Raw genomic sequence first — 12,659 nt, forward strand, 5'->3', positions numbered from 1 at the left:
TCCAATCCAAAATTAAATCTAGAATTGGCTTTCTATTTTGCAACAAAGCATCCTTCACTCATGCTGCCAAACACCCTCGTAAAACTGACCATCCTACCGATCCTCAACTTTGGCGATGTCATTTACAAAATAGCCTCCAACACTCTACTCAGCAAATTGGATGCAGTCTATCACAGTGCCATCTGTTTTGTCTACAAAGCCCCATATACTACCCACCACTGCGACCTGTACGCTCTCATTGGCTGGCACTCGTTTCATACTCGTCGCCAAACCCACTGGCTCCAGGTTATCTACAAGTCTCTGCTAGGTAAAACCTCACCTTATCTCAGCCCACTGGTCACCATAGCAGCACCCACCCGTAGCATGCGCTCCAGCAGGTATATATCACTGGTCAACCCCAAAGCCAATTCTTTCTTTGGCCACCTTTCCTTCCAGTTCTCTGCTGCCAATGACTGGAACGATCTGCAAAAATCTTTGAAGCTGGAGACTCTTACCTCCTTCACTAGCTTTAAGCACCAGCTGTCAGAGCAGCTCACAGATCACTGCACCTGTACATAGCTCATCTGTAAATAGCCCATCCAATCTACCTTATCCCCATACTGTATTTATTTATCTTGCTCCTTTGCACCCCAGTATCTCAACTTGCACATTCATCTTCTGCACATTCTACCATTCCACTGTTTAATTGCTATATTGTAATTACTTCACCACCATGGCCTATTTATTGACTTAGCTCTCTTATCCTACCTCATTTGCACATGCTGTATATAGATTTTCCTACTGTATTATTGATTGTATGTGTGTTTATTTCATGTGTAACTCTGTGGTGTTGTTTATGTCGAACTGCTTTGCTTTATCTTGGCCAGGTTGCTGTTGCAAATGAGAACTTGTTCCCAACGAGCCTATCTGGTTAAATAAAGGTGAAATAAAAAAATTAACTTAACAGAGCTTGAGGAAATCTGCAAGGAAGAATGGGAGAAAATTCCCAAATCCAGATGTGCAAAGCTGATACAGACATACCCAAGAAGAATCAAAGCTGTCATCGCCGCCAAAGGTGCTTCGATAAAGTATTAACTCAGGGGTGTGTGAACTTACGTAAATGAGAATTATCATGTTCACACACGTTTGTGCACACACAATGACATATACACACCATGCAATGAGCCAAGGACAGGCTTGCAGTACATCTTTGAGATCGGCTACATTGCAGTTGGCCTGCACAGATCACTAATCTGCAAATGACCTTGCATCCGAAATAACAACTCATTATGTAATCAAGATGAGCGATTCTATGTCTCACTTTGCTCAAACTGATTCTCTTCAAATAGCTCATTTCGTGTGGCTGGCCTTTGAGAACGTACCAGTGTTTCCTCTTGAAACATTTGTAGCAGTGGGGGAAAAGGTCATCGAGGTGCGGTTCAAGGAGGGGTCCATCTCCCCTTGTTTTGGTGGTCTGGGGTCTCCCCCAGAGTAATTTTATGTAGGACTGAGAAGCTCAGTTCTGGTGAATTTAAAAGGATGCTGACACCATCTAAAATAGAATTTCCACCTATAGAAATGATCCCAATAAATTATGTTAAAGTAGCAATGTGTAAGTTGTTGGGCGACCTGACCAAATTCACATAAAAATGTGAGTTATAGATCTATCTTTCTACTTTTGAGCAAGTCTACGAAGCGGTAGATCTTTTCTGTGTTGCTATTTCTGTGCTTCCTGTTAAGTGTTGTTTTTGCATCTTTTACTTTCAGTTTTGACAAACCTGCTGAAACAACTGTTTGTCAATGATGGTACATTGATTCTCTACACTATACCAGCTTATTTTGTCACATAAACTATTATAGTTTTAGCAACCAGGAAATGGTTGCTAAATGGTTGCAGAGCGATTTCTTCTTCTTAGTGCAATTTTAACATATTGGACCATGCATATAGCCAATAGATTGTCCATATTATTAGGTATGCTATTAGCAATAAGCATTATCACATGTAGCCCAACTGATGCAATCACATTTTATTGGCTGCATACACATATTTAATCAGATGTTATTGTGGGTGTAGTGAAATGCTTGCAGCATGGTGGCTATAAATAAATAGTCTGAAGCATGGGCTTGCCTATAGTATCTGTATTTAGTAAGCATGTCCCATTTTTTTTTTTTTTTCGGCATTAACACAGTGAATATAATGTACCTGTAGAGTAACTTGAGGTGAAACCCCATGTTCAAGAATGGCCTTTGTCCCTTTAGTCAGATTACAACTGTTCACTTTCAGGTATTTGAAAACTAAATAATTTCCAAAGTGTAGTTATTTTTTTTAACAAGCCATCGAAAGTTGTTTGCAATTTCAGTTTAATCCACCTGAAAAGAAATAACAAATAATACAACAAATATTGTGGTTGAACTAAATAGATAAACCAGACAATAGATACACCAGACAACTCCGTAGTAGGGTGGTTTTTCTAGTCATTACTTGTGTTTGCAGAGGGAAAGTAAATGTGGACCGTTCTAGCATCTTCAAAGTGCGCCTCAACAAATTCATTTTTTCATATTCCATTTTTTTGGGGAGCGTGGCAGCAGTGATTTTGCTGTGGCACACCGCCACAGCTAAATGACTGCAGCAGAAACAGTGTAGTACATACTGTAATAGTATATCAGAGCAGATTAGTGAGGAGGACATAACATCCAATCTCATGGCCCATTGCCTACCTGGTTGGGAGATTCTCCCGTCTGCTGTGTCACACTAACCTCTGTTTATATCGGTCCTGTTACGCCTGGGCTTCACCCCTATATCTCGGTCTGTCTCTCTCTCATTCTTGCTCTATCCTGGTCTTGCGCTCTCACTTTCTCTGGCACTGTCTGTCTGTCTGAAACGTGTTAAAATTGCCAATGCAAGTGAGGTAGATGATATAAAAATAAACTGTAAACATTACACATACAGAACGTTCAAAACAATAAAGACATTACAAATGTGATATTATGTATATATACAGTGTTGTAACAGTGTACAAATGGTTAAGGGTACACAAGGGAAAATAAATAAACATGAATATGGGTTGTATTTACAAGGGTGGGTGTTCTTCACTGGTTGCCCCTTTCTTGTGGCAACAGGTCACCAGTCTTGCTGCTGCGATGGCACACTGGAATTTCACCCAGTATATATGGGAGTTTATCAAAATCAGGTTTATTTTCGAGTTCTTTGTGGATCTATGTAATCTGAAGGAAATATGTGTCTCTAATATGGTCGTACATTGGGCAGGAGGTTAGGAAGTGCAGCTCAGTTTCCACCTCATTTTGTGAGCAGTGTGCACATAGCCTGTCTTCTCTTGAGAGCTATGTCTGCCTCCGTCGGCCTTTCTCAATAGCAAGGCTATGCTCGCTGAGTCTGTACATAGTCAAAGCTTTCCTTAAGTTTGGGTCAGTCACAGTGGTCTGGTATTCTGCCACGGTGTACTCTCTGTTTAGGGCCAAATAGCATTCTAGTTTGCTCAAAAAAAGTAAAAACTTTCCAATGTGTCAAGTAATAATTTGTTGGTTTTCTCATGATTTGGTTGGGTCTAATTGTGTTGCTGTCCTGGGGCTCTGTGGGTTGTGTTTGTGAACAGAGCCCCGGGACCAGCTTGCTTAGGGGACTCTTCTCCAGGTGCATCTCTCTGTAGGTGATGGCTTTGTTATGGAAGGTTTGGGAATCGCTTCCTTTTAGGTGGTTATAGAATTTAACGTATCTTTTCTGGATTTTGATAAGTTGTACACTGATATTTTTGCTGAATTCTGCATGCAGAGTCTCAATTTGGTGTTTGTCCCATTTTGTGAAGTCTTGGTTGGTGACCTGACCCCAGACCTCACAACCCTAAAGGGCAATGGGTTCTATAACTGATTCAAGTATTTTTTTTAGCCATATCCTAATTGGTATGTCAAATTGATGTTCCTTTTGATGGCATAGAATGTCCTTCTTGCCTTGTCTCTCAGATCGTTCACAGCTTTGGAAGTTACTTGTGGTACTTGATGTTTAGGCCAAGGTATGTATAGTTTGTGTGCTCTAGGGCAATGGTGTCTAGATGGAATTTGTATTTGTGGTCCTGGCAACTGGACCTTTTTTGGAACACCATTATTTTGGTCTTACTGAGATTAACTGTCATCGCCCAGGTCTGACTGAATCTGTGCAGAAGATCTAGGTGCTGCTGTAGGCCCTCCTTGGTTTGTGACACAAGCACCAGCTCATCAGCAAACGGTGGACATTTGACTTCAGATTCTAGTAGGGTGAGGCCGGGTGCTGCCGACTTTTCTAGTGCCCTCTCCAATTCGTTGATATATATTTTGAAGAGGGTAGGGTTTAAGCTGTATCTCTGTCTCACCCCACGGCCCTGTGGAAAGAAATGTATGTATGTGTTTGTTCTTTGCCTATTTTAACCGCACATTTTGTGTACAGTTGAGGTCGGAAGTTTACATACACTTAGGTTGGAATCATTCAAACTCGTTTTTCAACCACCACAAACAACAGCAAAGGACCCTGTGAAGATGGTGGAGGAAAAAGGTACAAAATAATCTATATTCACAGTAAAATTAGTCCTATATTGACATAACCTGAAAGGCCGCTCAGCAAGGAAGAAGCCACAGCTCCAAATCCACCATAAAAAAAAAGCCAGACTACGGTTTGCAACTGCACATGGGGACAAAGATCGTATTTTTTCCCTCTGGTCTGATGAAACAAAAATAGAACTGTTTGGCCATAATGACCATCGTTATGTCTGGAGGAAAAAGGGGGATGCTTGCAAGCCGAAGAACACCATCCCAACCGTGAAGCATGGGGGTGGCAGCACCATGTTGTGGGGGTGCTTTGCTGCAGGAGGGACTGGTGCACTTCACAAAATAGATGGCATCATGAGGGAGGAAATTAGGTGGATATATTGAAGCAACATCTCAAGACATCAGTCAGGAAGTTAAAGCTTGGTCGCAAATGGGTCTTCCAAATGGACAATGACCCCAAGCATACGTCCAAAGTTGTGGCAAAATGTATATTTATTTTTATTTCACCTTTATTTAACCAGGTAGGCTAGTTGAGAACAAGTTCTCATTTGCAACTGCGACCTGGCCAAGATAAAGCATAGCAGTGTGAACAGACAACACAGAGTTACACATGGAGTAAACAATTAACAAGTCAATAACACAGTAGAAAAAAAGGGGAGTCTATATACATTGTGTGCAAAAGGCATGAGGAGGTAGGCGAATAATTACAATTTTGCAGATTAACACTGGAGTGATAAATGATCAGATGGTCATGTACAGGTAGAGATATTGGTGTGCAGAAGAGTAAATAAATAAAAACAGTATGGGGATGAGATAGGTGAAAATGGGTGGGCTATTTACCAATAGACTATGTACAGCTGCAGCGATCGGTTAGCTGCTCAGATAGCAGATGTTTGAAGTTGGTGAGGGAGATAAGTCTCCAACTTCAGTGATTTTTGCAATTCGTTCCAGTCACAGGCAGCAGAGTACTGGAACGTAAGGCGGCCAAATGAGGTGTTGGCTTTAGGGATGAATGGCTTAAGGACAACAAAGTCAAGGTATTGGAGTGGCCTACAAACCTGACTCAGATACACCAGCTCTGTCAGGAGGAATGGGCCAACATTTCACCCAATTTATTATGGGAAGCTTGTGGAAGGCTACCCAAAATGGTTGACCCAAGTTAAACAATTTAAAGGCAATGCTGCTAAATACTAATTGAATGTATGTGAACTTCTGACCCACTGTGAATGTGATGAAAGAAGTAAAAACTGAACTAAATCATTCTCTCTCCTATAATTTTGACATTTCACATTAAAATGAATTGGTGACCCAAAATGACCTAAGACTGGGAATTTTTACGAGGATTAAGTGTCAGGAATTGTGGAAATCCTGAGTTTAAATGTATTTGGCAACTTATTACTTCAACTGTGTGTGTGTATATGTGGTCCTTCTGTAGCTCAGATGGTAGAGCATGGCGCTTGTAACGCCAGGGTAGTGGGTTCGATTCCCGGGACCACCCATACGTAGAATGTATGCACACATGACTGTAAGTCGCTTTGGATAAAAGCGTCTGCTAAATGGCATATATTATTATATTATTATATTATATATTATATATATTACCCCTTTTTCGTCCTAATTTAGTGGTATCCAATTGGTAGTTAGTCTTGTCTCATCGCTGCAACTCCCGTACGTTCTCGTAGAGGCGAAGGTCGAGAGCCATGCGTCCTCTGAATCCCAACCGAGCTGCACTGCTTCTTGACACGATGCAGTGCCTTAGATGCAGTGCCTGCTCCACTCGGGAGGCCCTCGTAAACTTAATTAACATGGGAATCATTTCTATCTGCTGCGAGGAGTGTAAGATTGTGATCACAATTCCCTCACTGGACCCAAGGGAGGACATTCAGTTGAGAGAGCCTCTTTTATGTGTTACCTTGTTTAGTTTCCTAACTATCACCATAATTTAAGAGTGACATATTTGATGTTAATATCACCGCAGTGATCTTGGCTTACTTTATTTTGATTACTCAGTTATTTTCTTTCTATCTTTTTATTCTGGTCTCCTCCCTCCAGGCCCCCCTGCATATCACCTGCCTTCAGTCAAGGTTCCACTGGCAAAGAAGAAGAAGAAATCTAAACACTGCTTCCTCTGTGGCAAGAAGACTGGTCTGGCCACCAGCTACGAGTGCAGGTTCACCTCTCAATTCTTCTATCATTCTCCCTCCCTACCTGCCTCTCTCTCCCTCATTAATCATTGTATTTCAAACTTGTCTGTTTTGTGTGTGTCTGTCCAGTCCTAGGTATGCCAGGAGTTAGTTTCATTAGTCGTATGTACTAGGATTGAGAAGCTCAGTTCTGGTGACTTTTAAAAGGACATTTATACTTCCAAATGAATAAAATGTACTTCTCACACAAACCACTTCATAAAACAATTGTGTGTGTGTGTCCTTCTACTAGGTATGCCAGGAATGAAACTGATGTTTTATTAGTTGTATTTACTAGGGCTGGGGGGTTTGAAATAATTTCACATTGTATAGTATCATTCTTCAGATATTCGGATATTCAAAATAGGTTTATTTATTTTTTAAGTACTTTTTAACCTGAGAATTGCTGCGTGAGGGAGAGAGGATGGTGCGCTATTGCTGCAGCTGGCTCCGGATGTTATATTTGGGAGGTGTGTGTGTAGCATGGGGAGAGACACCATCGCAATTTGGCTACAGCCAAGACTTGCTGACTAGTAGCAGCCACAATGTTATTTATCATCCCATATAATAGTGCATGTCTTGTAACCTAGAGAAGCTATAGCTAGCTAGCCAGCCAGCCAAGCTAGCCAGGCGCACATCCTGCGCTTTCTCTCAGCCCCAGTCATATTAAACAGCCTACCTGCTGGTTGCTCATTGTCTCCTACTGCTTCAAATTGGAAACTTTTTATTCCAAAAATCTATTAGATTGCATTAGTGAACATCCTTCTCCACTTGCTCCACATTGAGCCTCTTTGCCACTTTGATTGGCCAACATTAACAACAAGCTACACACTGTGAAGGCTACCAGTTGGCTACCAGTCTTTTTTTTATAGGGCACACCATGCACGTCATAAAAATGTAAATGTTTGTTTTAGTAAATGCATTATTTGAAATGTCATTGTATATCCTTGTATGTCACATGGATATTTGAATTTAATGACAGTCTTTTCAGTGTTAGAGGCATATGAATACTAACGTCTTTCTGAAAAAATGTAGCCGTGTACATTCCTAGCATGTACAGGATACACATGGTATTTACCGTCCAACAAAATGCTTAGTTGCAGGTTCCTTCTCGACAATGCGATAATAATAATATGAACATAAAGATAATGTCTCAGTGGAATAAAATAAACGTTTTAGCATAAGTATAATACAGGAAGGCACAATATATAGTCCAATATTTACACATGTTTTGGGGAAGGGGGATTGTTCATGTCTAGGAGTTTGTCATCAACATCATATCACATGCTGGCTTAAGTCTCCACCACCACAACTCCATTATCTCTTCCCCATCTCCCCTCTTCCTTTTCCTCCTCCCTTCCTCTCCCCGCTCCTTGTCCTTGCTTAGAGAACACAGTGTGTGGTGGTGACGCAACAGAGTAACTGGAGCTGTGTAAACTCCTGGGCATAACGCTTAACCGTCTGATGTTGGAGTCACGTTGTGTGCTAAAGATTCTAATTGTACTTGGGCGCTAACTGTGATAGTGTTACACTTGGTGTGTGTGGTTGAAAGTAGGACAGTTGCGTTGTAACACGCCCCTAGTCTGTAGTTTCCCCTTCATCTGAAAACTGATCTGAAAATATAGCTAGTTATAGTTAAATGTGGAGGGTGCCCAATTTTTTTCTCCAGGCGTTAAGACAAAGGCAAGGGGTCCCTGTATATAGTATGCTTACTTTCTCTAGTTCTTATTTTTCTTTGTGTGTTTTTGTTCTACCTTGTGTTATTTTTAGTACTATATTGATTACTGCATTGGGTTTAGTTCTTGCAAGAAAGGCATTTCACTGTTCTTGTGCATGTGACATTAAAACTTTAAACTTGAGGGGAGGAATCCAGTTTAGACCAATGAGATGCACCATCCCATGGTGTTATGAGTTAGGATGAAGGAAAGGAGATGGTGCACCCATGGTGTTATGAGTTAGGATGAAGGAAAGGAGATGGTGCACCCATGGTGTTATGAGTTAGGATGAAGGAAAGGAGATGGTGCACCCATGGTGTTATGAGTTAGGATGAAGGAAAGGAGATGGTGCACCCATGGTGTTATGAGTTAGGATGAAGGAAAGGAGATGGTGCACCCATGGTGTTATGAGTTAGGATGAAGGAAAGGAGATGGTGCACCCATGGTGTTATGAGTTAGGATGAAGGAAAGGAGATGGTGCACCCATGGTGTTATGAGTTAGGATGAAGGAAAGGAGATGGTGCACCCATGGTGTTATGGGTTAGGATGAAGGAAAGGAGATGGTGCACCCATGGTGTTATGAGTTAGGATGAAGGAAAGGAGATGGTGCACCCATGGTGTTATGGGTTAGGATGAAGGAAAGGAGATGGTGCACCCATGGTGTTATGGGTTAGGATGAAGGAAAGGAGATGGTGCACCCATGGTGTTATGGGTTAGGATGAAGGAAAGGAGTTGGTGCACCCATGGTGTTATGAGTTAGGATGAAGGAAAGGAGATGAGGAGAGGACTATAGAGCAGTCAAGGGGAATACTGGAAATGATGATGCAACAACTTTCAATACTGTGCCCTTGGATGACTCCTTAGCCCTAGCTGCCTAGCACGAACCATCACACACACTTTTTTTTGTCTCTATTTCAGTTCCTCTGCGATGGAGAAGGGATAGAGGTCTGAATAAAGCTAGATATACACTGCATTTGTAAAGTGTTTTGTTATTATGGGGTGTTGTGTGTAGATTGAGGGGAAAACAATTTAATCAATTTTACAATAAGGCTGTGACATATGAAAATGTGGACAATCAAGGGGTTTGAATACTTTCCAAATGCACTGTAGCTGCAGGCTTTCAGTATAGTGTTACCAATTGGTGTTCTACTTATTACTATTGTTCAGTAGAAATCTGTTATATCATCACACTTTCAAATCCCCTCCAACTTCGGGAGGTTTAAAATGGAACAGTCACAGCCATACTGTCTGAATAGGGCTGTTGTGTTATTTTTCTCAGGTGTGGTAACAACTTCTGCGCCACCCACCGCTATGCAGAGACCCATGACTGCACGTACAACTACAAGAGCGCCGGACGCCGCTTCCTCCAGGAAACCAACCCCATCGTCAACGCTCCCAAGTTGCCCAAGATCTGAGCCCCTCCCCATGTCCCCCTCTATCCCTGCACTCCTCCTTCCTCTGTGATGGAAAATAACAGATGTACCTGAATGATTTAAAAACAAAAAGAAAGAAGGAACATAATCACCACTGTGTGCTTTTAAATGGACTTAACGACTTCAAAACGCCAAGTGTGAACAAAACGGAGAACACAGAATATTAGCAAATTGACTTTAGTAGCTAGCTGTTTCCTTCGCTCTGGACAATGTGAACGAACTGTTCATCCGCTTTTCCTCATACAGTAACCTTGATCGTTTTCCATAGCAGGAAAGTATTGCATGTAGTATTACAGTATTACATTTGTAGTTTTTAAAGCAGAATGTCTGTCTATTTCATGTTTTAACAGAAGTGCATGACTCCAAGCGTATAATGTTATATCTTTATATTTTTTGCTTTATCAGATTGTTTCTAAACATAGGACTGCAGATCAGTCTCTGAGAGATGCACTTTAGAATTATCATATTTATATACCAATATTTGACTTTGACGTTTTTTGAGGGAAAGCTGCTGTTTTTCTTTTTGTAATGAAGTGTTTTTGTTGTCTTACTGTATCATAATGTTTTTATATCCAGTACCTATCTCTCCTTTCCCCTGCTTCTATGGGCACATACAGTACCAGTCAAAAGGTTGGACACACCTACTCATTCAAGGGTTTTTCTTTATTTGTACTATTTTCTACATTGTAGAATAATAGTGAAGACATCAAAGCTATGAAATATCACATATGGAATCATGTAGTCACCAAAAAAGTGTTAAACAAATCAAACTATATTTTAGATTCTTTAAATAGCCCCCCTTTCCCTTGATGGCAGCTTTGCATTCTCTCAACCAGCTACACCTGGATTGCTTTTCCAACAGCCTTGAAGGAGTTCCCACATTATGCTGAGCATTTGTTGACTGCTTTTCCTTCACTCTGCAGTCCAACTCATCCCAAATCATCTCAATTGTGTTGCGGTTGGGTGAATATGGAGGCCACAATAAATCACTGACACGGTCTCCAGCAATGCACCACCACACCAACTCCTCCATGCTTCATGGAGGGAACCACACATGCATCCGTTCACCTACAAAGACACAGCGGTTGGAACCAAAATCTCCAATTTGGACTCGATGGACAGATTTCCACCAGTCAAATGTCCATTGCTCGTGTTTCTTGGCCCAAGCCAGTCTTGCTTTTATTTGTCTCCTAGTAGTGTTTTATTGGCAGCAATTTGACCATGAAGGCCTGATTCACACAGCCTCCTCTGAACAGTTGATGTTGAGATGTGTCTGTTACTTCAACTCTGAAGCATTTATTTGGGCTGTAACTTCTGAGACTGGTATCGCTGATGAACTTATCCTCTGCAGCAGAGGGAACTCTGGGTCTTCCATTCCTGTGGCAATCCTCGAGAGCCAGTTTCATCATAGCGCTTGATGGTTTTTGCGACTGCACTTGAACTTTAAAAGTTCTTGACATTTTCAGGATTGACTGACCATGTTGTTTATCTTTTCATATGACTATGGCAATAACAGCTGAAATATGGTAAAAGTCCATACTATCTTCTGTATACCAACCCTACCTTGTCAGAACACAACTGATTGTCTCAAACACATTAAGAAGGAAAGAAATTCCACAAATGAACTTTTAACAAGGCACACATGTTAATTGAAATGCATTCCAGGTGACTACCTCATGAAGCTGGTTGAGAGAATGCCAAAAGTGTGGCTACTTAAAATATATTTTGATTTGTTTAACTTTGAGCTTGACGTGCCGCTAGTGCCCCCTTCGACAACATCCGGTGAAATTGCAGAGCATGAAATTCAAAATACAAAAATAGTAATATTAAACATTCATGAAAATACAAGTGTCATACATCATTTAAAAGCTTAACTACTTCTTAATCCAGCCGCTTTGTCAGATTTCAAAAAGGTTTTACGGCAAAAGCATACCATGCGATTATCTAATAAATAATAATATTCTGAGGACATCGCCCCACATACAAAAGCATTAAAAACATTTTCCAAACCAGCAGAGGCGTCACAAAAGTCAGAAATAGCATTTAAAATAAATCACTTACCTTTTGAAGATCTTCCTCTGTTTGCAATCCCAAGTGTCCCAGCTACACAACAAATGGTCGTTTTGTTCGATCAAGTCCTTTTATATCCCAAAAAAGTCAGTTTCGTTGGCTTGTTTGATTGAGTAATCCACCTGTTCCACTCGTTCAAAATGCATACAAAGGAATCCCAAAGGTTACCAATAAACTTAGTGTAAAGTCAAACAACGTTTCTAATCAATCCGCAGGTACCCGAATATGTAAATAATCTATACAATTTAAGACTGAGAATAGTGTGTTCAATACCGGAGATAAATAACGAGGAGCGCGCCCTGTCTGTTACACTTTCTGACCTTATTTTAACAGTTTTAGAAACTTCAGAGTTTTCTATCCAATTATATGCCTATATTAGCTTCTGGGCCTGACTAACAGGCAGTTTACTTTGGGCACGTCAGTCATCCGAACTTCCGAATACTGACCCCTATCCTTATTAACACTTTTTTGGTTACTACATGATTCCATATGTGTTGATTCAGCATAGCCATCAAAACTCAATTATTCTACAATGTTGAAAATTGTAAAACATTAAGAAATACCCTTGTGTGAACTTGTGACTGGAACTGTACATACTGGCATCACCTTTACAACACGTATTTTACTAAAGGGTATAACACTTCCCGTTGATGAGAAACTACACTGAACAAAAATGTAAACGCAACATGTAAAATGTTGGTCCCATGTTTCATGAGCTGAAATAAAAGATCCCAGAAATTTTT

The 12,659-nt window shown here is 40.8% G+C and overlaps 1 protein-coding gene across 12 annotated transcripts in view; it reads left to right on the forward strand.

Annotated features, from left to right (window-relative positions):
• The window catches only part of LOC118369861 (AN1-type zinc finger protein 4-like), a 63,498-nt gene extending 50,839 nt beyond the window's left edge, over nt 1-12,659 (forward strand). For all 12 annotated transcript variants that reach the window (XM_035754625.2, XM_035754626.2, XM_035754621.2 and 9 more), the window contains 2 exons: nt 6,568-6,685; nt 9,693-12,659. In XM_035754625.2, coding sequence (XP_035610518.1) covers nt 6,568-6,685; nt 9,693-9,877 — 303 coding nt within the window. In that variant the 3' untranslated portion in view covers nt 9,878-12,659. The remainder of the gene's footprint in view (nt 1-6,567; nt 6,686-9,692) is intronic.

Source organism: Oncorhynchus keta, chromosome 36 (genome assembly GCF_023373465.1).
Source record: "Oncorhynchus keta strain PuntledgeMale-10-30-2019 chromosome 36, Oket_V2, whole genome shotgun sequence".
Taxonomy (NCBI): Eukaryota; Metazoa; Chordata; class Actinopteri; order Salmoniformes; family Salmonidae; genus Oncorhynchus; species Oncorhynchus keta.